Source organism: Oncorhynchus gorbuscha, linkage group LG12 (genome assembly GCF_021184085.1).
Source record: "Oncorhynchus gorbuscha isolate QuinsamMale2020 ecotype Even-year linkage group LG12, OgorEven_v1.0, whole genome shotgun sequence".
Classification (NCBI taxonomy): domain Eukaryota; kingdom Metazoa; phylum Chordata; class Actinopteri; order Salmoniformes; family Salmonidae; genus Oncorhynchus; species Oncorhynchus gorbuscha.
Genome location: NC_060184.1, coordinates 32,592,027 through 32,613,418, shown reverse-complemented (window position 1 = coordinate 32,613,418; position 21,392 = coordinate 32,592,027). Strand labels below are relative to the sequence as shown.

The window sequence follows — 21,392 nt, the reverse complement described above, 5'->3', positions numbered from 1 at the left end:
ACACACACACACACACACACACACACACACACAGCTGACTAAACATAAACAAGATGAGATGTTGTGGGCTCATTAGTGAGAAACGTGTGTGTGTGTGTGTGCGCCATATATCTGTCCACCAGTTAATTTTTTCTTCAGAGACCATTTAGAGGCAGCTAGGAGAAACAGGCTCAGGTCTGAATGGCATCTCTGAATTGACAACGCTCCTCACTCGCAGTAAATTGCTTTGACAATTGCAGTGATGCCGCCTGTCTTCTCTGACCTTATTTATCCCCAGCCCCAAACCTCCATTCCTCCCTCCTCCTCCTCCTCCTCCTCATCCCTCATTCTTCTCGTCCTCCCTCCAGGACGCCTGAGAAACAATTTGAAACGCTGGCCCCGGGAGCCGTTGTCCCTGTGTGGTAATTGGGTCCCATGTCACCCACCAAATGCAATAACAGCGTTCGGCGCACAGGGCCCTTATCTAAATGACATCACTGTCCTACTTTGGCTTTGTGTGTTATACAGCTCTTTGAGTGAGTGAGCGTGTGTGTGTGTGTGTGTGTGTGTGTGTGTGTGTGTGTGTGTGTGTGTGTGTGTGTGTGTGTGTGTGTGTGTGTGTGTGTGTGTGTGTGTGTGTGTGTGTGTGTGTGTGTGTGTGTGTGTGTGTGTGTGTCTGTTATAGCTGGCGCTGCTGCTACAGAAGCCCACACTGCAGTCTAGAGAGAGTGGTGTAGCCACATTCAGCGCAGTACCTATCAGGGCGGCCCTAGTGTGTGTTTGTGTGTGTGTGCGTGTGTGTGTGTGCGTGTGTGTGTGTGTGTGTGTGTGTGTGTGTGTGTGTGTGTGTGTGTGTGTGTGTGTGTGTGTGTGTGTGTGTGTGTGTGTGTGTGTGTGTGTGTGTGTGTGTGTGTGTGTGTGTGTGTGTGTGTGTGTGTGTGTGTGTGTGTGTGTGTGTGTGTGTGTGTGTGCGTGTGTGTGTGTGTGAGAGAGAGACACCCCAGAAAATTGTCCATTGGAATAAATAGCTCTCCTATGCAGCCTGTACAGTTAGAGACAGAGAAGGGAAAATGGTGGGCAGACGAGAGAGGATAAAAAGAACTCAAGGTGTGTCTTACACTTGATACTGATGGACAACCAGATTGGATAGTTGACGATCCATCGTTGACTGGCTGATGCTCAACAACAACAAAAAACATAGTCATTAGTGTAACTTCAACCCAATTCATTCTGAGCCTCGTCCAGTGTGTGAACTGGGCTGGAGGGTTGGGAAGCTACTGACACAATAATTGTACTAGTTAGACAGAGAGAGAGAGACAGAGACAGTCATTATTTTAGAGTGATCATTAAGGCTCCCCTGCATACTCCAACCAACTCCCCTTTTAGATTTTGAGTCATTAGCCAAAGGATCATGTATATTCAACTAACAGACAGGTTGATGACCTCTTGGCATGATCAAACAACGTCTCAGAGGCCACAATCTTCAATGCCTCATCTCCTGGTCAAATAAGGGCTTTGAGGAGCTCCTTCACAAACCACTTCCCTCAAATGAGAGCCCTTCCAACATGCAGTGGAGAAGCTCATTCTGAGACAAGAATGTATTAGAACAGAGCAAAGACGTTATTAGAGCGACGTGTTAAAAAAGCCATCGACTAAATACTCAAATTCCACGACAGGACCTGTTTTTACCTTCGTTCTTTCTTTTCTTCTCCGCAGGGAATAGGTCCCCAAATGCCAATCATTCCACTAATGTCGGTGAAGCTAGGATGAACCACTTACAGACATTGCAGCTAACATTAAGGACTTGGTCTTTCCACAGGTCAACCTGCCCATGATTATGGGTAAAAGCATTGGCATTCGTGATCATCAGAAAAGCACAGGTGAGAGGCCACTGTTAAATGTTAAAAGCATGTAAGGGCATCTCTAAAAGGCCCCAGAGTTAGGGAAGAAGTGTCCTTCTGGCATATGAAGGCATCAGTACATGCTCATTCTTATGGACCCGGAAACAGTGGGTGAACGTCCATTGTGGGAAAATAGGTTTGGGTGTGTGCATGTTCCAGTCACCTCCTGAAATGTCCAGGTTCTCCTCGAGCTAACATCCTCTCTCTTTCCTCTGAGATGAACCCTGCTATTCTTCTTATCCATCCCTCTCCTGGTGTATGTACCTACGGTGTGTGTTTTGTTCACTGTACTTGTGTTCCAGTGGCTGGATCAGTAGTGTACCTTCTTCTTGACTTCACGAGAACAAAGCGGGGAATGTCACCACAAATGAGAAGACGGGAAACTCTAGCAACATTTCTGATCCGTAAACATCTAAACTGTTCTTGTGTAGGAGGAAGAGGGAAATGCGTGAAATGGCTGCTGGAGCAAATTGAACGCGGAATGAGAACGCTGTCTGGGATGACAAACGACCTGTTTGTGGTGTTCAGTTCAAAGCCAGTGTGTGTGTGTGTGTGTGTGTGTGTGTGTGTGTGTGTGTGTGTGTGTGTGTGTGTGTGTGTGTGTGTGTGTGTGTGTGTGTGTGTGTGTGTGTGTGTGTGTGTGTGTGTGTGTGTGTGTGTGTGTGTGTGTGTGTGTGTGTGTGTGTGTGTGTGTGCCTGTCACACCTGCCTGCCGTGCCAGTCTGCAGTAGCACACGGCAGAAGTACATCAATTCAGAAGAACCATGAAAGGAGTTGGTGAGAAGCTGTCTGTATTGATTTCACTCATCTAGAGTCTGAGTTCAGGCACAACACAACATGACCCTGAGAGGGTGGATACACACACACACACTGACGTAGACACACACACAAATTAACATACACACACGTTGTGATACAAACACCTCTATACCAGGCGGAGTCAGAGGAGGGCCCTAAAGAAAGAGAGGGAGAGAGAGAGAGAGTACAACTCTTAGCTACAGGTGAGATGCATTTATGGAGAAAACGTCTTCAAAGCAGTAAGTTTGGTTTTGGGCGGTGGCTGGCGGGCGGGCGGATGGTGGAGTATTTGTCCCTATTGATTGGGTGATTTCTATGTGTTGCCGGGGCCCACTAGATGTGTCTGGAGACGTGTGTGTGTGTGTGTGTGTGTGTGTGTGTGTGTGTGTGTGTGTGTGTGTGTGTGTGTGTGTGTGTGTGTGTGTGTGTGTGTGTGTGTGTGTGTGTGTGTGTGTGTGTGTGTGTGTGTGTGTGTGTGTGTGTGTGTGTGTGTGTGTGTGTGTGTGTGTGTGTGTGTGTGTGTTGATGGATGTGTCTCCGTTAGCAACGTCAGCCAGGTAGAAGGGCTGTAACAGCCCCAAGGTTACCCATGCGACCAGCAGAAACAGATGGATGTACCACGTCCTAACTGTCTGTTATGTGCTACTGTACATTCAATCACTCTCAGCCCCAAAATGTTTGGTGTGACTTACTCTGACTCTGGGTCGACTGTTTCCAGAGTCTATGGCTTACTTAGTTCTCTATCTGTTTCTGTCTATGTCTAAATGTCTCTCTCTCAATGTTTATACCTAATATATAATAATAATAATAATATATGCCATTTAGCAGATGCTTTTATCCAAAGCGACTTACAGTCATGTGTGCATACATTCTATGTATGGGTGGTCCCGGGATTGAACCCACTACCCTGGCGTTACAAGCGCCATGCTCTACCAACTGAGCTACAGAAGGACCACCTCTCTCTCTTCCTGTCAACACCCCTCTCATTGTAAAGCTTCCATTACAGTATATGTACTGTATTATATATTCAGTTAGCAGTCATCTGTTTGTGTCTGCATTGAACAATGAACTATGGGAAGGTAGTAAATATTTACTGTGCATGAAGTCTAATTGGCAAATAACAGGCCTGTATACCGACTGATACTGAATATCAACACAAACATGGAAGGCTGCATCTACTACACACGGGAGAGCACAAAAATGAGACACACACACACACATACACACAAACACAAATAAACTTGAACAAATACACTTTTTCCAGATGAACTTTGCTCTCGTTTCTCTGCTGGTCATTCATTAATTCGTTCCATATTCTCCCATTTTCTCTCTCACTATGGCTCCACTATCTCCAGTGATGGCATTATGTCTGCCTCCTGCACCCGGTTGACACATCCACTTATCTCAGTGACACACCATAGCCATATAACACACACATATTTACACACGCACGCACGCACACACACACAATGCCTTCTATGCTCACTTCTAGGCAAGCAACACTGAACCATGCGTGAGAGCACCAGCTGTTCCGGACAACTGTGTGATCACACTCTCTGTGGTCTATGTGAGTAAGACCTAAGCTAACATATGATTTGGAATTTTTTAACACTTAAGGTATACATTTTTTAAAATAATATTTTATGAAACATTGAATTTGGCCTTACTGCTATTAGCCCATAGAAACGCATTGAATAACAGCATCATGCTGTACATGAACTAACAGATAGTAAAAATATATATATATCTAAAGGAAGTTGGTGCTGAAGTGTCTGTCCTATATCTGAGAGAGATAAGAAAGATCAGGAAACTATTTCTATCTATTTTTATTTTATTATTAGGCAATAAACTATTTCCATATATACTTCCATAAAAATGTTTAACTGGTACCCGGCTACCTTCAGATTAGTCTTGTGAAGCCTTTGGGTGTACTCGTGAGAGACTCACCTTTCCACAGAGGTCAAATTAGTGTGCAGCCCAAACTGTTGGGACACTACAGTCGGTGGTACCGACTTCAGATGTGTCCCAAGACACTTGTGGCCATAGAGCAGACATTCAGACGCTACAGACGTTTACGTGAGAAGACTGATTTTCAGAACGTCTCATGGTCTGAAAAATACCGCTCTAGCTCTGCCACCTTTCACCGAAGATGCAGAAAGGCAACATCGGAGATGGACTGAGAAGCAGCTCATGTAAAAAACGGATTCAACTGACGAATTTTGATGGGGAATTTCTGTATTATGCTAATTTGATTTATGCGGGGGTGAGGCCATTGACTCAATAATTCATTTTCTTTTAACATTCACAAGGCCACAGGTCCAGACGGATTACCAGGATGTGTACTCAAAACATGCGCGGACCAGCTGGCATTGTCCCATTATCTGCATTGTCCCATTTTGCGCAAACGTTTTTGACTCATCACACACGCTGCTACTGTTTACTCTCTGTCAACTTAATTCCTAGATATATGTACATATATGTACATAACTACCTCAGTTACCTCGTACCTCGGCACCTCAAATTGGCACCTCTTGTATATGGCCAAGTTATCGTTATTCATTGTGTTCATTTTTACTTTCATTATTAGGTGTTTTACTTTTCTATTAGTTCTCCCCCCCAAAAATGTCACTGCATTGTTGTGAAGCATTTCAGCATTTCACTGTTAGTAAACAACAGGTATGGACTAAGCATGTGACGAATAATTGATTGGACACACACAACCACACAATATATGCTAGGCTATGCTAGGCTATGCTAGGCTATGCCAGGCTATGCAAGGCTATGCTAGGCTATGCTAGGCTATGCTAGGCTATGCTAGGCTGGCATCATTAACTTGATCAGTACTTGGGCTGTATTAGTTACACCATTACAGTCCTGGGTTGGAAATAGAGCCATAAAGCTGCAATATGTAACTTTTGGGGCGACCGGACTGAATTCACATAGAAAAGTGGGTTATAGATCTGTCATTCTCATTGAAAGCAAGTCGAAGAAGAGTTAGATCTGTTCTATGTGCACCATTTCTATGCTTCCCATTCTTAAGTTTTGTTTTGCCTCTTTTACTTTCAGTTTTGTACACCAGCATCAAACAGCTGAAAATACAATATATTTGGTTCGGGAAAATATATTACACAGTTTTTTAGACAGCACAATGATTTCCTTCTCTATACTTGCTTATATTGTCATATAAACTGAAATGCGGTGAACTATTAGGGGGGGGGCTCGTTTAACTATACATCTGGACACCAGAAGTCCCAAGAAGAATAGTAAACGAAAACATTTTGACCACTTGGGAACATTTTGTTAATCCCCAAAAGATAATATGCTGTTTCTAAGTGGTTTAGAGCTAAGGAATAAGTGTTTAGAATTAGGTTTAGAGTTAGGGTTAGGGATAGTTTTATGGTTAGGTTTAGGGTTAAGGGTAGGTTTTTGTGTTAACATTAGGGCTAAGGGTAAGGGTAAGGGTACAGGTTAGGGACAATAGGATTATAAATGGGACTGAATTGCGTGTCCCCACAAGGTTAGTTGTACAAGACTGTGTGTGTGTTTGGGGGATTATACTATCTGTTTGATCTGCGGTAATACCCCTCTCCCCTGGGCCACAACAAAGCATCACTGCACTCCCCTTCCTCTACCCTAAAGCACCTAGCTGCTCATGATGTCTCTCTCCTCCATTCACCTCCTCGCTTCCCGAGGTGCATTCATGTCTACGTCACAGAGGCGGAGGCTGCGTCCCCCTCTGTGCACTTGAAGGCCTTCGCTTGCGGCATTGACCAGTGTGATCCTTTTTTTACTAGGTACTGTAGCTTGTGTGTAATGCAGTAGAAGATGTCAGGACAGAATGTTCTGTTTCCATTTGGAAAGACTCACTGTTGAACCAGAGTGCAGGACATCCACCTGAGCAGGAGAGATGAAGCCCACAACACCACTGTTCCTGTCCCAGCCAAGCCCCATCCCTACATCTTATCCTACGCACCCCACAACCCCCAGCACACCTGTTCCTGTTCCTGTCCCAGCCAAGCCCCATCCCTACATCTTATCCTATGCACCCCACAACCCCCAGCACATCTGTTCCTACACTGGCCTAGCTACATCCTACCCTGGCTAGGTCTCCGGGACACCCCCCCCCTCAGCACCACTGACTCCCAGACAAGCCTCCACCATCCTTAATGCTACCCTGGTCCTCTAGACACCCTCCCAGCCCCACACACACCTGTTATCCTGCCCCTGCACCACTTAATCACATTTACTGTGACTGCACATTACATTATTCATTGTTCAAATGAAAACTCTTCAGGTATGCATGAGGGAGCTATGAATAACCACATTCCATCATATCTACTACACTACCTAGGGCATGTACACTGTGTTTGTGATAAGTGCGTGTGGTCTGGGGTGTGTGTGTGTGTGTGTGTGTGTGTGTGTGTGTGTGTGTGTGTGTGTGTGTGTGTGTGTGTGTGTGTGTGTGTGTGTGTGTGTGTGTGTGTGTGTGTGTGTGTGTGTGTGTGTGTGTGTGTGTGTGTGTGTGTGTGTGTGTGTGTGTGTGTGTGTGTGTGTTCAGCAAAGAAATTGTGTGTCGAGAAAATATGTTTGAGTGTGCGTGCCATGTGTGTGAATCACAGAAGGCGTTTCTCAATCCAGTTTTTCACTGATTAATTATGCAGTGGTTTCAGAAAGGCAAGGACACTCCTTTTCCATGCCTCTTTTCACATAGCAAATAAAACACGTAATATACCTTTACAGATGGAAGAACATGGCTTACTCCAGTGACACAACGTGTGTCTACCGTTCCGTCCTTTGGCCTCATGCCCTGTAAAACGTTGTGTTGGGAAGGTGAGTGACTAAAGAATGAATGTATAAAACATGGAGGGAAACTCAGCTGCAGTTTTAGGTAAGCAGCCAGACTTTGTGACACCCCTCCAAATGCATCTTGGGAAGTAAATTAAGGCCATTTGGCTTGGCAGAGGGCAATTTATTACAAAGCAATTATTACATCTAAGCAATTATAAATGTCAACACAAACTGATGAACTGTTTTCATCTCTGAGTGTGTGTGTGTCATTGGTGTGTGTGTGTTTAAGTTAGTTTGGGTTTGTTCATGTTTGTGTGTCTCTGTGGGGTCCGCTTGAATGTATCCATGTACATTTGTGTGTGACCGTGTGTTTGCCCGACTGTGTGTGAAACAATGTGCGTGTGTGTCCTGGCTTGTGAATGAATAATAAAGCTTGACCTTTGTTGGGCGAAATAGACAAATAATAGACAGCAGCTAATTCCATGATGTAAGTTGAGTAATTGCCCCGATGTAGAGAGGAGAGCAGCATCCAGCCCATTCTCCATTTTGCCAATAGCTCCCTCCCATCGCTGATGTCCTTGAATTACACTAGAACTGTGAGGTAATGATGCAAACCAAGTAAAAGGGCTGAGAAGGGTTGAGGAGAGGAGAGGTCAGAAGAGAGGAGAGAGGAGGAGTGAGGAGAGGAGGGGTGAGAAAGCAGTGGGGGGAGAAGGTCGAAGATGAGAACCATGACAAAACCACTCAGCCATTACTGTACACATTACCAAACAGAGGCGCCGAAAAACAGCTATAAAAAGGAGTGAGAGATTTGAATAAAAGAAGCAGTTGAAGTCTGCAGTAGAACTCTGCAGTAGACGTCTGTAGTAGAACTCTGCAGTAGACGTCTGTAGTAGACGTCTGTAGTAGAACTTTGCAGTAGGACTCTGTAGTAGACGTCTGTAGTAGAAGTCTGTAGTAAACGTCTGTAGTAGAACTCTGCAGTAGAACTCTGTAGTAGACGTCTGTAGAGAACTCTGTAGTAAACGTCTGTAGTAGAACTCTGTAGTAGAGGTCTGCAGTAAACGTCTGTAGAAGAACTCTGCAGTAGACGTCTGTAGTAGAACTCTGCAGTAGAACTCTGTAGTAGACGTCTGTAGTAGAACTCTGTAGTAAACGTCTGTAGAAGAACTCTGTAGTAGACGTCTGTAGTAGACGTCTGTAGTAGAACTCTGCAGTAGACGTCTGTAGTAGAACTCTGCAGTAGAACTCTGTAGTAGAACTTTGCAGTAGACGTCTGTAGTAGAACTCTGCAGTAGAGGTCTGTAGTAGAACTCTGTAGTAGAAGTCTGTAGTAAACGTCTGTAGTAGAACTCTGCAGTAGAACTCTGTAGTAGACGTCTGTAGAGAACTCTGTAGTAAACGTCTGTAGTAGAACTCTGTAGTAGAGGTCTGCAGTAAACGTCTGTAGAAGAACTCTGCAGTAGACGTCTGTAGTAGAACTCTGCAGTAGAACTCTGTAGTAGACGTCTGTAGTAGAACTCTGTAGTAAACGTCTGTAGAAGAACTCTGTAGTAGACGTCTGTAGTAGATGTCTGTAGTAGAACTCTGCAGTAGACGTCTGTAGTAGAACTCTGCAGTAGAACTCTGTAGTAGAACTTTGCATTAGACGTCTGTAGTAGAACTCTGTAGTAGAGGTCTGTAGTAGAACTCTGTAGTAGAACTCTGCAGTAGACGTCTGTAGTAGAACTCTGCAGTAGAGGTCTGCAGTAGAGGTCTGTAGTAGACGTCTGTAGTAGAACTCTGCGGTAGACGTCTGTAGTAGAACTCTGCAGTAGAACTCTGTAGTAGAACTCTGTAGTAAACGTCTGTAGTAGAACTCTGTAGTAGAGGTCTGCAGTAAACGTCTGGAGAAGAACTCTGTAGTAGACGTCTGTAGTAGACGTCTGTAGTAGAACTCTGCAGTAGAACTCTGTAGTAGAACTCTGCAGTAGAGGTCTGTAGTAGAACTCTGCAGTAGAGGTCTGTAGTAGAACTCTGCAGTAGACGTCTGTAGTAGAACTCTGCAGTAGACGTCTGTAGTAGAACTCTGCAGTAGAGGTCTGTAGTAGAACTCTGCAGTAGAACTCTGTAGTAGACGTCTGTAGTAGAACTCTGTAGTAGAGCTCTGCAGTAGATGTCTGTAGAAGAACTCTGCAGTAGACGTCTGTAGTAGACGTCTGTAGTAGAACTCTGTAGTTAACGTCTGCAGTAGAACTCTGCAGTAAAACTCTGTAGTAGACGTCTGTAGTAGAACTCTGTAGTAAACGTCTGTAGTAGAACTCTGCAGTAGAGGTCTGAAGTAGAACTCTGCAGTAGAGGTCTGAAGTATAGGTCTGCAGTAGAACTCTGCAGTAGAACTGTGCAGAGTTCCTGAACTCTACGCCTCCCTGTATACCTCCCTGTCTGCCTAACTGTACGCCTCCCTGTACGCCTCCCTGTAAACCTCCCTGTATACCTCCCTGTTTGCCTCCCTGTACGCCTCCCTGTATACCTCCCTGTACGCCTCCCTGTAAACCTCCCTGTATTACTCCATGTTTGCCTCCCTGTATACCTCCCTGTACGCCTCCCTGTAAACCTCCCTGTATACCTCCCTGTTTGCCTCCCTGTACGCCTCCCTGTACACCTCCCTGTACACCTCCCTGTACACCTCCCTGTTTGCCTCCCTGTATGCCTCCCTGTATATTTCCCTGTATACCTCCCTGTACGCCTCCCTGTATAACTCCATGTTTGCCTCCCTGTATACCTGCCTGTACGCCTCCCTATATACCTCCCTGTTTGCCTCCCTGTATACCTCCCTGTATACCTCCCTGTTTGCCTCCCTGTACATCTCCCTGTAATCCTCCCTGTTTGCCTCCCTGTACACCTCCCTGTACCCTCCCTGTACGCCTCCCTGTATATCTCCCTGGTACGCCTCCCTGTATACCTCCCTGTACTTCTCCCTGTATACCTCCCTGTACACCTCTCTGTACACCTCCCTGTATGCCTTCCTGTCTGCCTCCCTGTACACCTCTCTGTACGCCTCCCTGTATGCCTCCCTGTACACCTCCCTGTATGCCTCCCTGTACGTCTCCCTGTCTGCCCCCCTGTTTGCCTGTCTATATGCCTCGCTGTTTGCATCTCTGTCTGCCTGTCTATATGCCTCGCTGTCTCCCTCCGTGTCTGCCTGTCAATATGCTTCCCTGTATATATGCATCCCTGTCTATATGCCTCCCTGTCTGCCTGATCACTGTCAAACACTCCCTAAAACACTTCAGCGAGCAAGCCTTTCTAATCAACCTGGCCCGGGTATCCTGGAAGGATATTGACCTCATTCCGTCAGTAGAATATACCTGGTTATTCTTTAAAAGTGCTTTCCTCACCATCTTACATAAGCATGCCCTGTTCAAAAAATGTAGAACTGATATAGCCCTTGGTTCACTCCAGACTTGACTGCCCTCGACCAGCACAAAAACATCTTGTGGCGTACTGCATTAGCATCGAATAGCCCCCGAGATATGCAACTTTTCAGGGAAGTTAGGAACCAATATACACAGGCAGTTAGGAAAGCAAAGGCTAGCTTTTTCAAACAGAAATGTGCATCCTGTAGCACAAACTCCAAAAAGTTATTGGACACTGTAAAGTCCATGGAGAATAAGAGCATCTCCTTCCAGCTGCCCACTACCCTGAGGCTAGGAAACACTGTCACCTCTAATAAATCTAGAATAATCAAGAATTTCAATCAGCATTTTTCTACAGCTGGCCATGCTTTCTACATAGCTATCCCTAACCCGGTCAACAGCTCTGCACCCCCCATAGCAACTTGTCCAAGCCTACCCCATTTCTCCTTCACTCAAATCCAGATAGCTGATGTTCTGAAAGAACTGTCAAATCTGGATCCCTACAAATCAGCTGGGTTAGACAATCTGGACCCTCACTCTCTTAAATTATCCGCCGCCATTGTTGCAACCCCTATATCGTCCGAGATCCCTAAAGATTGGAAAGCTGCCGCGGTCATCCCCTTCTTCAAAGCGGAGACACTCTAGACCCAAACGGTTACCAACTACTTCTCAGATAGAGTTCAGGGTGTTCAGTCAGAGGGCCTGTTGTCCGGACCTCTGACAGTCTCTATGGCGTGGCAGGTACTGACTGACTATCCTACCGATCCTTGACTTCGGCGATGTCATTTACAAAATAGCCTCCAACACTCTACTCAGCAAAATGGATGTAGTCTATCTGTTTTGTCACCAAAGCCCCATATTCTACCCACCACTGAGACCTGTATGTTTTCATTGAATGGCCCTCGCTTCATATTCGTTGCCAAACCCACTGGCTCCAGGTCATCTATAAGTCTTTGCTGGGTAAAGCCCAGCCTTATCTCAGCTCACTCATCACAATAGCAGCACCCACCCGTAGCACGCGCTTCAGCGGGTATATTTCACTGGTCATCCCCAAAGCCAACTCCTACTTGGCTGCTTTTCCTTCCAGTTCTCTACTGCCAATGACTGGAATGAATTGCAAAAACGAATTTCAAAAATCACTGAAGCTGGAGTCTTATATCTCCCTCACTAACTTTAAGCATCAGCTGTCAGAGCAGCTTACCGATCATTGCACCTGTACACAGCCCATCTGTAAATATCCTCATCCAACTACCTTATCCCCATATTGTTATTTTTTTTGTTGCTCCTTTGCACCCCAGTATATTTAATTGCACATTCATCTTCTGCACATCTATCACTCCAGTATTTAATTGTTAAATTGTAATTATTTTGCCACTATGGCCTATGTATTGCCTTAACTCCCTAATCTCACTACATTTGAACACACTGTATGGACTTTTCTATTGTGTTATCCCATGTGTAACTCTGTGTTGTTTGTGTCAAACTGCTTTGCTTTATTTTGCCCAGGTCGCAGTTGTAAATGAGAACTTGTTCTTAACTGGCCTACCTAGTTAAATAATGGTGAAATATATATATATATTTTTAAACTATGCCTGTCTGCCTCCCTGTCTGCTCCCTGGCTTCCTCCCTGCCTGTCTTCCTCCCTGCCTGTCTGTCTGCCTCCCTGCTTGTCTGCCTCCCTGCCTGTCTTCCTCCCTGCCTGTCTGTCTGCCTGCCTCACTGCCTGTCTGCCTTCCTGCCTGTCTGCCTCCCTGCCTGTCTGCCTCTCTGCCTGCCTCACTGTCTGTCTGCCTTCCAGCCTGTCTGCCTACCTCACTGTCTGTCTGCCTTCCTGTCTGTCTGCCTTCCTGCCTGTCTGCCTCCCTGCCTGTCTGCCTCCCTGCCTGTCTGCTTCACTGCCTGCCTCACTGCCTGTCTGCCTTCCTGCCTGTCTGCCTTCCTGCCTGTCTGCCTCCCTGCCTGTCTGCCTCCCTGCCTGTCTGCTTCACTGCCTGCCTCACCGCCTGTCTGCCTTCCTGCCTGTCTGCCTTCCTGCCTGTCTGCCTCCCTGCCTGTCTGCTTCACTGCCTGCCTCACTGCCTGTCTGCCTTCCTGCCTGTCTGCCTCCCTGCCTGTCTGCTTCACTGCCTGCCTCACTGCCTGTCTGCCTTCCTGCCTGTCTGCCTCCCTGCCTGTCTGCCTCCCTGCCTGTCTGCTTCACTGCCTGCCTCACTGCCTGTCTGCCTCCCTGCCTGTCTGCCTCCCTGCCTGTCTGCTTCACTGCCTGCCTCCCTGCCTGTCTGCCTCCCTGCCTGTCTGCCTCCCTGCCTGTCTGCTTCACCGCCTGCCTCACTGCCTGTCTGCCTCCCTGCCTGTCTGCTTCACTGCCTGCCTCACTGCCTGTCTGCTTCACTGCCTGCCTCACTGCCTGTCTGCTTCACTGCATGTCTGCCTCCATGCCTGTCTGCCTCCCTGCCTGTCTGCTTCACTGCCTGCCTCACTGCCTGTCTGCCTCCCTGCCTGTCTGCTTCACTGCCTGCCTCACTGCCTGTCTGCCTTCCTGCATGTCTGCCTCCATGCCTGTCTGGTCTGCCTCTCTGTCTGTCTGCCTCTCTGCCTGCCTGCCTGTCTGCCTGCCTCACTGCCTGTGTCACTGTCTGCCTGCCTCACTGCCTGCCTCCCTTTCTGCCTTCCTGCCTGTCTGCCTCTCTGCCTGCCTCCCTGTCTGCCTGCCTCACTGCTTGCCTGCCTCCCTGCCTCCCTGCCTGTCTGCCTCACTGCCTGCCTCCCTGTCTGCCTGCCTCCCTGTCTGCCTGCCTCCCTGTCTGCCTGCCTCACTGCCTGCCTGTCTGCCTGTCTGCCTCACTGCCTACCTCCCTGCCTGTCTGCCTGCCTCCCTGTCTGCCTGCCTCCCTGTCTGCCTGCTGCTTTTAGTACCCTGTTGGATACAATATAGGGATTTGCTGTAAAGGCTTAGAGTCTGCAGTAAAACAAGACAAACCGCCAACCGTACCGCAGCAGAAATGTAGGTTACTGCCTGGCTGAATTTTCACTTTAATCTTACCACGAGTAGAGAAAAACGCTCTACTGGCTGCATTCAGATGAAATGAACAAAGGCAACACTAACTTTGACTCATGATGACTTTTTTCTAACAGCCTTCTATGTGACTCAGAACTTGGCATAACTTGAGATTTAAAAGGGTGGTATTTGATTCCACCGTCATCCACAGTGCCATGCTTGCCAGGTCTCTATGTCATCCACAGTGCCATGCTTGCCAGGTCTCTATGTCATCCACAGTGCCATGCTTGCCAGGTCTCTATGTCATCCACAGTGCCATGCTTGCCAGGTCTCTATGTCATCCACAGTGCCATGCTTGCCAGGTCTCTATGTCATCCACAGTGCCATGCTTGCCAGGTCTCTATGTCATCCACAGTGCCATGCTTGCCAGGTCTCTATGTCATCCACAGTGCCATGCTTGCCAGGTCTCTATGTCATCCACAGTGCCATGCTTGCCAGGTCTCTATGTCATCCACAGTGCCATGCTTGCCAGGTCTCTATGTCATCCACAGTGCCATGCTTGCCAGGTCTCTATGTCATCCACAGTGCCATGCTTGCCAGGTCTCTATGTCATACACAGTGCCATGCTTGCCAGGTCTCTATGTCACCCCCAGAGCCTTGAGAGAGAGAGAGAAGGAGAGAAATAGAAAGAGAGAGAGGGAGAATTCTGCAAAAATCCTGGAAAAACAGAAAATAATGCATGCAGAGCAGAATTAGGCCGATACCCGCTAATTATCAACATCCAGAAAAGAGCTGTTCAATTCTACAACCACCTAAATGCAAGTGATTCCCAAGCCTTCCATAACAAAGCCATCATTTACAGAGAGATGAACCTGGAGAATAATCCCCTAAGCAAGCTGGTCCTGGGGCTCAGTCCACAAACACAAACAGACCCCACAGAGCCCCAGGACAGCAACACAATTAGACCCACCCAAAGCATGAGAAAACAAAAAGATAATTACTTGACACATTGGAAAGAATTAACAAAAGAACAGAGCAAACGAAAATGCTATTTGGCCCTAAACAGAGAGTACACAGTGGCAGAATACCTGACCACTGTGACTGACCCAAACTTAAGGAAAGCTTTGACTATATACAGACTCAGTGAGCATATCCTTGCAATTGAGAAAGGCCGCCGTAGGCAGACCTGGCTCTCAAGAGAAGACAGGCTATGTGCTCACTGCCCACAAAATGAGGTGGAAACTGAGCTGCACTTCCTTACCTCCTGTCCAATGTATGACCATATTAGAGACACATACTTCCCTTAGATTACACAGACCCACAAAGTATTCGAAAACAAATCTTATTTTGATTAACTCCCATATCTACTGGATGAAATTCCACAGTGTGCCATCACAGCAGCACGATTTGTGACCTGTTGCCACAAGAAAAGGGCAACCAGTGAAGAACAAACACCATTGTAAATACAACCCATATTTATTTGATTTATTTTCCCATTTGTACTTGAACTATTTGCACATCATTACAACACTGTATATAGACAATATGACATTTGAAATGTCTTCATATTTTGGAACTTTTGTGAGTGTAATGTTTGCTGTTAATTTTTTATTGTTTATTTCACTTTTGTTTATTTATTTCACTTGCTTCGGAAATGTAAACATATGTTTCCATGCCAATAAAGCCCCTGAAATTGAAATTGAATTGAGAGACAGAGACAGACAGACACAGAGACAGAAAGACAGCGACAGACAAATACATTCAAAGTCAAACAGGATGTGTGTAGAGACAGACAAAACTGTATATATATATATATATATATATATAATATGACATTTGTAATGTCTTTATTGTTTTGAAACTTCTGTATGTGTAATGTTTACTGTAAATCTTTATAGTTTATTTCACTTTTGTATATTATCTACCTCACTTGCTTTGGCAATGTTAACACATGTTTCCCATGCCAATAAAGCACTTGAATTTAAATTGAATTGAATTGACAGCGATAGACAAATATAGACAGAGGCGGACAGGCAGACAGAAAGACACAGAGCGAGACATACAGACAGAGAGAGAAAGAAGCTCCGCTCTCCACTACTCTGCACTGGGCTAATTAGAACCACACTCACGTGAGGCTGCGCTCGATTCATGCCTGACACACAGCGCAGCACAGCCTTGCAGCACAGCCTTACAGCACAGCCTTGCAGCACAGCCTTGCAGCACAGCCTTGCAGCACAGCCTTGCAGCACAGCCTTACAGCACAGCCTTGCAGCACAGCCTTACAGCACAGCCTTGCAGCACAGCCTTACAGCACAGCCTTGCAGCACAGCCTTACAGCACACCTATGGAACCACACTGGGCCCCCTTCAGTTTCACTATCAAACAACATGATTTGAGATATCACTGTTGAATTGTGTAAGTTGGAGAAAGCGTCATAGCAATCCACTTTCTGCAGCATGAGAGGGGTGTGTTTGTGTGTGTGTTTGGAGAGGGATAGCGAGAGAGAGAGGGATAGCGAGAGAGAGAGGGAGAGAGAGGGAGAGAGAGAGAAAGAGAGAGGAGGAAAGCGGATTTCCTGCTCAGGGGATTGCATCTAATTTCTTCTCTCAGCTAGCCAGCCTGGTGTAGGCTAGGCTGCGTACGGAGATGCTCGGTATATTACTGCCATCTAGTGGTGGCTCTATAAACAGTTTATAAACCTCGGGGAAGAGGAACCTCTACTTCATTATTATTTTACCCTTATTTTACCAGGTAAGTTGACTGAGAACACGTTCTCATTTACTGCAACGACCTGGGGAACAGCTACAGGGGAGAGGAGGGGGGATGAATCAGCCAATTGTAAACTGTACAGTAGAGAAGAATAACTAAAAGGATGGATTATAAAACACAAATGGAACACTAATCTGGTACCTGGCCAGAACATTAAACCACTACATTTAACAGCGCCCAAAGGGCCCCTGTTTTAATAGGTAACAAATAACAATGAAGTTGTTGTTTTGTTTACTGGTATTAGAATCCCTATTAGCTGGCTACAACTACGCTACCTGGGGTCCAATTAAAGCAAAAGACAAAGCCCGAGGGATTTAGCCAGAAGCAGTACACTGCATAGGGAACTATTTAGGATGGAAATAATGGTGATGTCGTGCCCTTGGCTCCTTGACGTTGAAGTGTCGACAGGATTAGATGTGAAACCACTGGAACGTCTGCTGAGGCATGACCGTAGGCTAATCACTGGGTCAGAGTAGCACTCATCGCCTCAAACTACGACTCAAAGACAGGACAAGAAACACAGACGAGAGAACGAGAGAGAGCGAGAGAGATAAGAGATAGAAAAAGAATGAGAGAGCAAGGTAAAAGCAGAGAGGTGAGGACTTAAAGAGAGTGTGAGACAGCGAGGGAAAGAAAGAGAGCCAGGTCGAGGACGAGAGCCGTGGAGCCACCAGCAGCATTAGCCGGTATGAAAGACCAGTGTGATCACAGGTCCTTTTTGACATGATTCAGCTCGTTAGCTGTGCTACGGACAAAGCAGAGCAGAGCGACCCTTACATTACACTGTCCCGTGAACCCGTGAAAGATCGTGCACGCCACTGTGCGCGCCTGCCACCGCAAACTGAAGACGAGAGTCCCCATCGTCACAGGGATAAGAGCCACACACATCTGAGAAACCTCTTTAGGGGTGTTTATAAAATGACTGCTCGGGCAGAACCAGCAGTTATACATAACGTCAGTCACTCACTGGCTCATAAAACCAAGTTACTAAAGCTCTGTGACCAAACAACAAGAAGGTGTGACACTGAGAACCATTTCAAACCAATTCAACCGCTCTTGTGCTGAAGGTCTTCGGGGGCATATTTTGAATATCACAGACACACCATTCCTTTCACTGTTGCTGTCACAGAGAAAGTAGAATATACAGCGTAAGAATAAGGTAACAACCGGCACGATGCAGAAAACCCTTTGACCGCTGGTTCTGACAGCTGTCGCACAGCGTCCCTCAGTGCAACAGGCCATGGAGAAGTTGAAGGCGTCTGTCTGTGCGTCTATGTGCATGTGTACAGTGAGAAGACAACGGTACTCACGGTCGTTGCACTGCGTCCCTGTGTAAGATGTCATGGTGCAGTCGCAGGTGAAGTTCTCCCACTGCTGAATACACACTCCCATGTTGGCACAGGAGTCCTCCTGACAGGTAGTGCTGGGTCCTGGAGGAACAGACAGGGTGTAAAGGTGTGGAGTAACCACAGGGGATTCCACTGAGCTCTGTCATCGGAGGTACCATGCAGTAGTGCACTTGGTGTGGAACAGGAAGTGTGAGGGGGGGGGGGGGGTCATGCGGGCCGTATCGTTCCAACAGGACGTCTCAACGTTTGGAGAAAGAAAACACAACACTCTCTCTCTGTGTGTTTTAACACGGCATAGGAACCATTACGAACAGGCAAGAACAGACAAGAGGAATAGACGACCTTGTCCACATGTGGCTTTACGATAACAGATACTGTACAGGAGCCACAGAAAGTGTTCCCGCCCTCCTAAAAAAAAAAACGATCAAAAACTACACGTCTTTTTTTTCCAGGAAGTGAAACATTACAATAATGCGAAACAGTGTAGATTTACAACACCATAGACTTAAGGCAACACAGAAATGAAAACAAGAACAGTAACAAGTGAACACTTCAGAGTGTGCAAGTACAGTAGTGCATATCCCTGAGTATGCACTCCGTTGAGACAGTCTAAGGGGTATTCAAAGTCAAACAGGATGTGTGTATACCATTCTCCACCAACCGCCACCACACATACAGTATCTCACACTTTTGAATACTTGTCGAAGTGGGAATGCAAACAAGAACAATGCATTATATGTATATAGCAAATCCGTCTGGATCCAAACAAATGACATACAAGTCGTATCAAGAAACCTCCAAAAGAAAAAATGAATTTCAAAAAGTGAAATGATCAAGAAACAGAAACAACTGCAAATAAACAGTCATTTAAGTGCAAGAGAATGTGTGAGAAATGAGAAGACAGTGGAGGTGAAACAGAAGAATAGAACAGAAGTAGTATAGTTGCTGGCTGAAAATGCCTTTACTGTCTAATGCAGGTGACGGTATTCAGTCGCAGGGCCCTGTCTGTACCGGAAGATTCACTCTCTGGGACGACACTTTCTCATTTCACCAGAGAAAGGAAGGAAGGAGTACGACAGGGTTGAGAGAGAGAGAGAGAGAGAGGGGCTGAGAGATGGCCTCAACAGCACGGTTGATGCGCATTTGCAGTATTTGCTATACTTTTCTGTATATCTCAACTTTTAATACCTGAGTCATTTACTTTGATATATAGATACGTAACTCTGGGAACTCCCTGAAACTAGCCTTGGTTAAAGCTCAGCAGCAGGTATGTGATGCTATTGGCTACTACCTCTGTCCCACCTGACACAGTAATAATCTGTGTCAGGTGTGTCTCTGTATCTCAGTATAGTAGGATGTATTATATATATATGCACACCCACTCTACATGCAACATCTTCTTCCTATTTAATTACAACTCTGATCCACTATGTTCCAGTCATCACCCCTACTCTCCTCTCTGACCATGGGAGCATGAACACGAGTTTGTTTCTGTTCAAACTGTAATGGACTCTGCTACTCTGGATCTGTGTCAGGCGGATGGACGGACGGACCGAGCAGAGCATGACTACCATAAAGAGTGGGCCGGTCGGTGCCGCGGCCATAGGCAGACAGCAACTATGCGTAGGACAACATAATTACAGTACTACAGCCCTGGGCTGGAAATGGACCTTATGGTTAATAATGGATGTGCTTCTCTGTGTATGGGTTGGAATGATTGTTTTTCACCTCCTCTCTTTCAGTATCTCTCTCTGTCTCTCCCTTCTGGATTCTCTCACTTGTTCTCCCTCATATCGCTCTCTTTCTAACCCTCTCTGTCTCTCTCTTCTTTTACCCTTCTCTCTCTCTCTCTCTCTCTCTCTCTCTCTCTCTCTCTCTCTCTCTCTCTCTCTCTCTCTCTCTCCCTCCCTCCCTCCCTCCCCTCCCTCCCTCCCTCCCTCCCTCTCCTCTCCCTCTCTCCCTCTCTCTCCTCTCTCTCTCTCTCTCTCTCTCTCTCTCTCTGTCTCTCTCTCTCTCTCTCTCTCTCTCTCTCTCTCTCTCTCTCTCCAACATTTCTCCCGCCACTCCCAGAGAGCGAGTCCTCCTCGCCAGCAGTGGGACATGCTACACCCACAATGCATTGCACACAGCATTCTTTCAGCCACGCCTCAGAGAAGCGTTGAGAGTTGAACCTTCTACCTTGCAGGTCGGCTTTGGTGAAACCAACTTTGTTAGCGCAGAAAAACAACAAACAGAACAGAAAGAAGCGGAAAAACAACAGAGTCAGTTTAGTGAAGGACCATAGGGTTAGTTTGAGTATCTGGTATAGTAGAGGTATAGGTAAGTACAGTGAGTACAGTGACTATAAAGGTAAGTACTTCACGTTGTTATGTTAAGTGGTTAATTAGTGTTCATGAGTAGGTAGAAAAAGGGATCGGGTTTATAGATATTGGTGTGTAAGTCATTGTGTGTGTTTAGGAATGTCCTGTGAGAGAACAAGCTCAGTTTGAATACTGATCCTTTGGCACAACCTAGTGGTAGATGCAGTGCCCCAGTCTATTAGTTTACCACAGTCCACCAGTGGTTCCCAACCTTCTTCAGTTACTGAACCACTGCCCGGAGTTCCCCTGTTGTACCCCCTCATGTGCATTTTACCAGTAGGCCTAAGGTCTCATGAGTCTTCTCAAGTACCCCCTGTGGATAGGCCAAGAACCACCAGGGGTCCTAGTACCCCTGGTTGGGAACCACTGCCCTACACCATTAGGCTGGGACCCTAAGTGGCCATAAATTAACTGGGCTTGATGGTCAAAAGGTGTGAGTGCGCAAGGACGATAGTAGAGGGTCAAGATCTAGTCATCTAGGGTACAAGGGGTCAATTTGGAACTGGACGCATACATAATATATGGGTTCATTTGGTGTAGGGGTCATAGGTCATGGGTCGTACCTTCACATCCGCGTTCGATCTGTCCAGAGCGGAACAGGGCGTCGTTGATGAGGTCAGGCAGGCGGCCGTTCAGATCTACAGACGCCAGACAACCCTGGAAACCTTCCCTAGAGACCACCAGTTTAGGAAGGTTCTGGTACATGTTAGGCCCCAGCCCTGCCACAAACAGATCCCCTTCAGGGGGGGAGAGAGAGACACAAAAAGAGAGAGAGAGAGAGAGAGAGAGAGAGAGAGAGAGAGAGAGAGAGAGAGAGAGAGAGAGAGAGAGAGAGAGAGAGAGAGAGAGAGAGAGAGAGGTGAAAGGAGGGGTGAGTTGACGAACAAATGAAGGATAAAGGATGTAAAGGTCAGAGAGTGTGTCAACACCGTTTCTGTAAATAGAGGATAATCCAGTCATTACACAACTATAACGAGTTTGTTCAGTCAAATCAGCAAACAGCCTGAGCAAACACCAACAGCGGCTCCATTCCAACATCCATACGAGCAACA

General features: G+C 46.5%; 1 protein-coding gene across 25 annotated transcripts in view; it reads right to left on the bottom strand.

The window, feature by feature from the left end:
* The window catches only part of LOC123990888 (neurexin-3b-like), a 572,598-nt gene that overhangs the window by 277,320 nt on the left and 273,886 nt on the right, over nt 1–21,392 (bottom strand). For 16 of the 25 annotated variants that reach the window (XR_006830728.1, XR_006830730.1, XR_006830729.1 and 13 more), the window contains 3 exons: nt 20,904–21,077; nt 20,159–20,185; nt 17,942–18,061 (listed from right to left, as the gene is read on the bottom strand). Coding sequence is in view for 22 of the 25 variants with exons in the window: in XM_046291875.1 (XP_046147831.1) it covers nt 17,942–18,061; nt 20,159–20,185; nt 20,904–21,077 (321 nt within the window). In the remaining 3 variants the exon portion in view is untranslated. The remainder of the gene's footprint in view (nt 1–17,941; nt 18,062–20,158; nt 20,186–20,903; nt 21,078–21,392) is intronic. The other 9 variants (XM_046291877.1, XM_046291873.1, XM_046291878.1 and 6 more) reach the window with 1 other exon arrangement.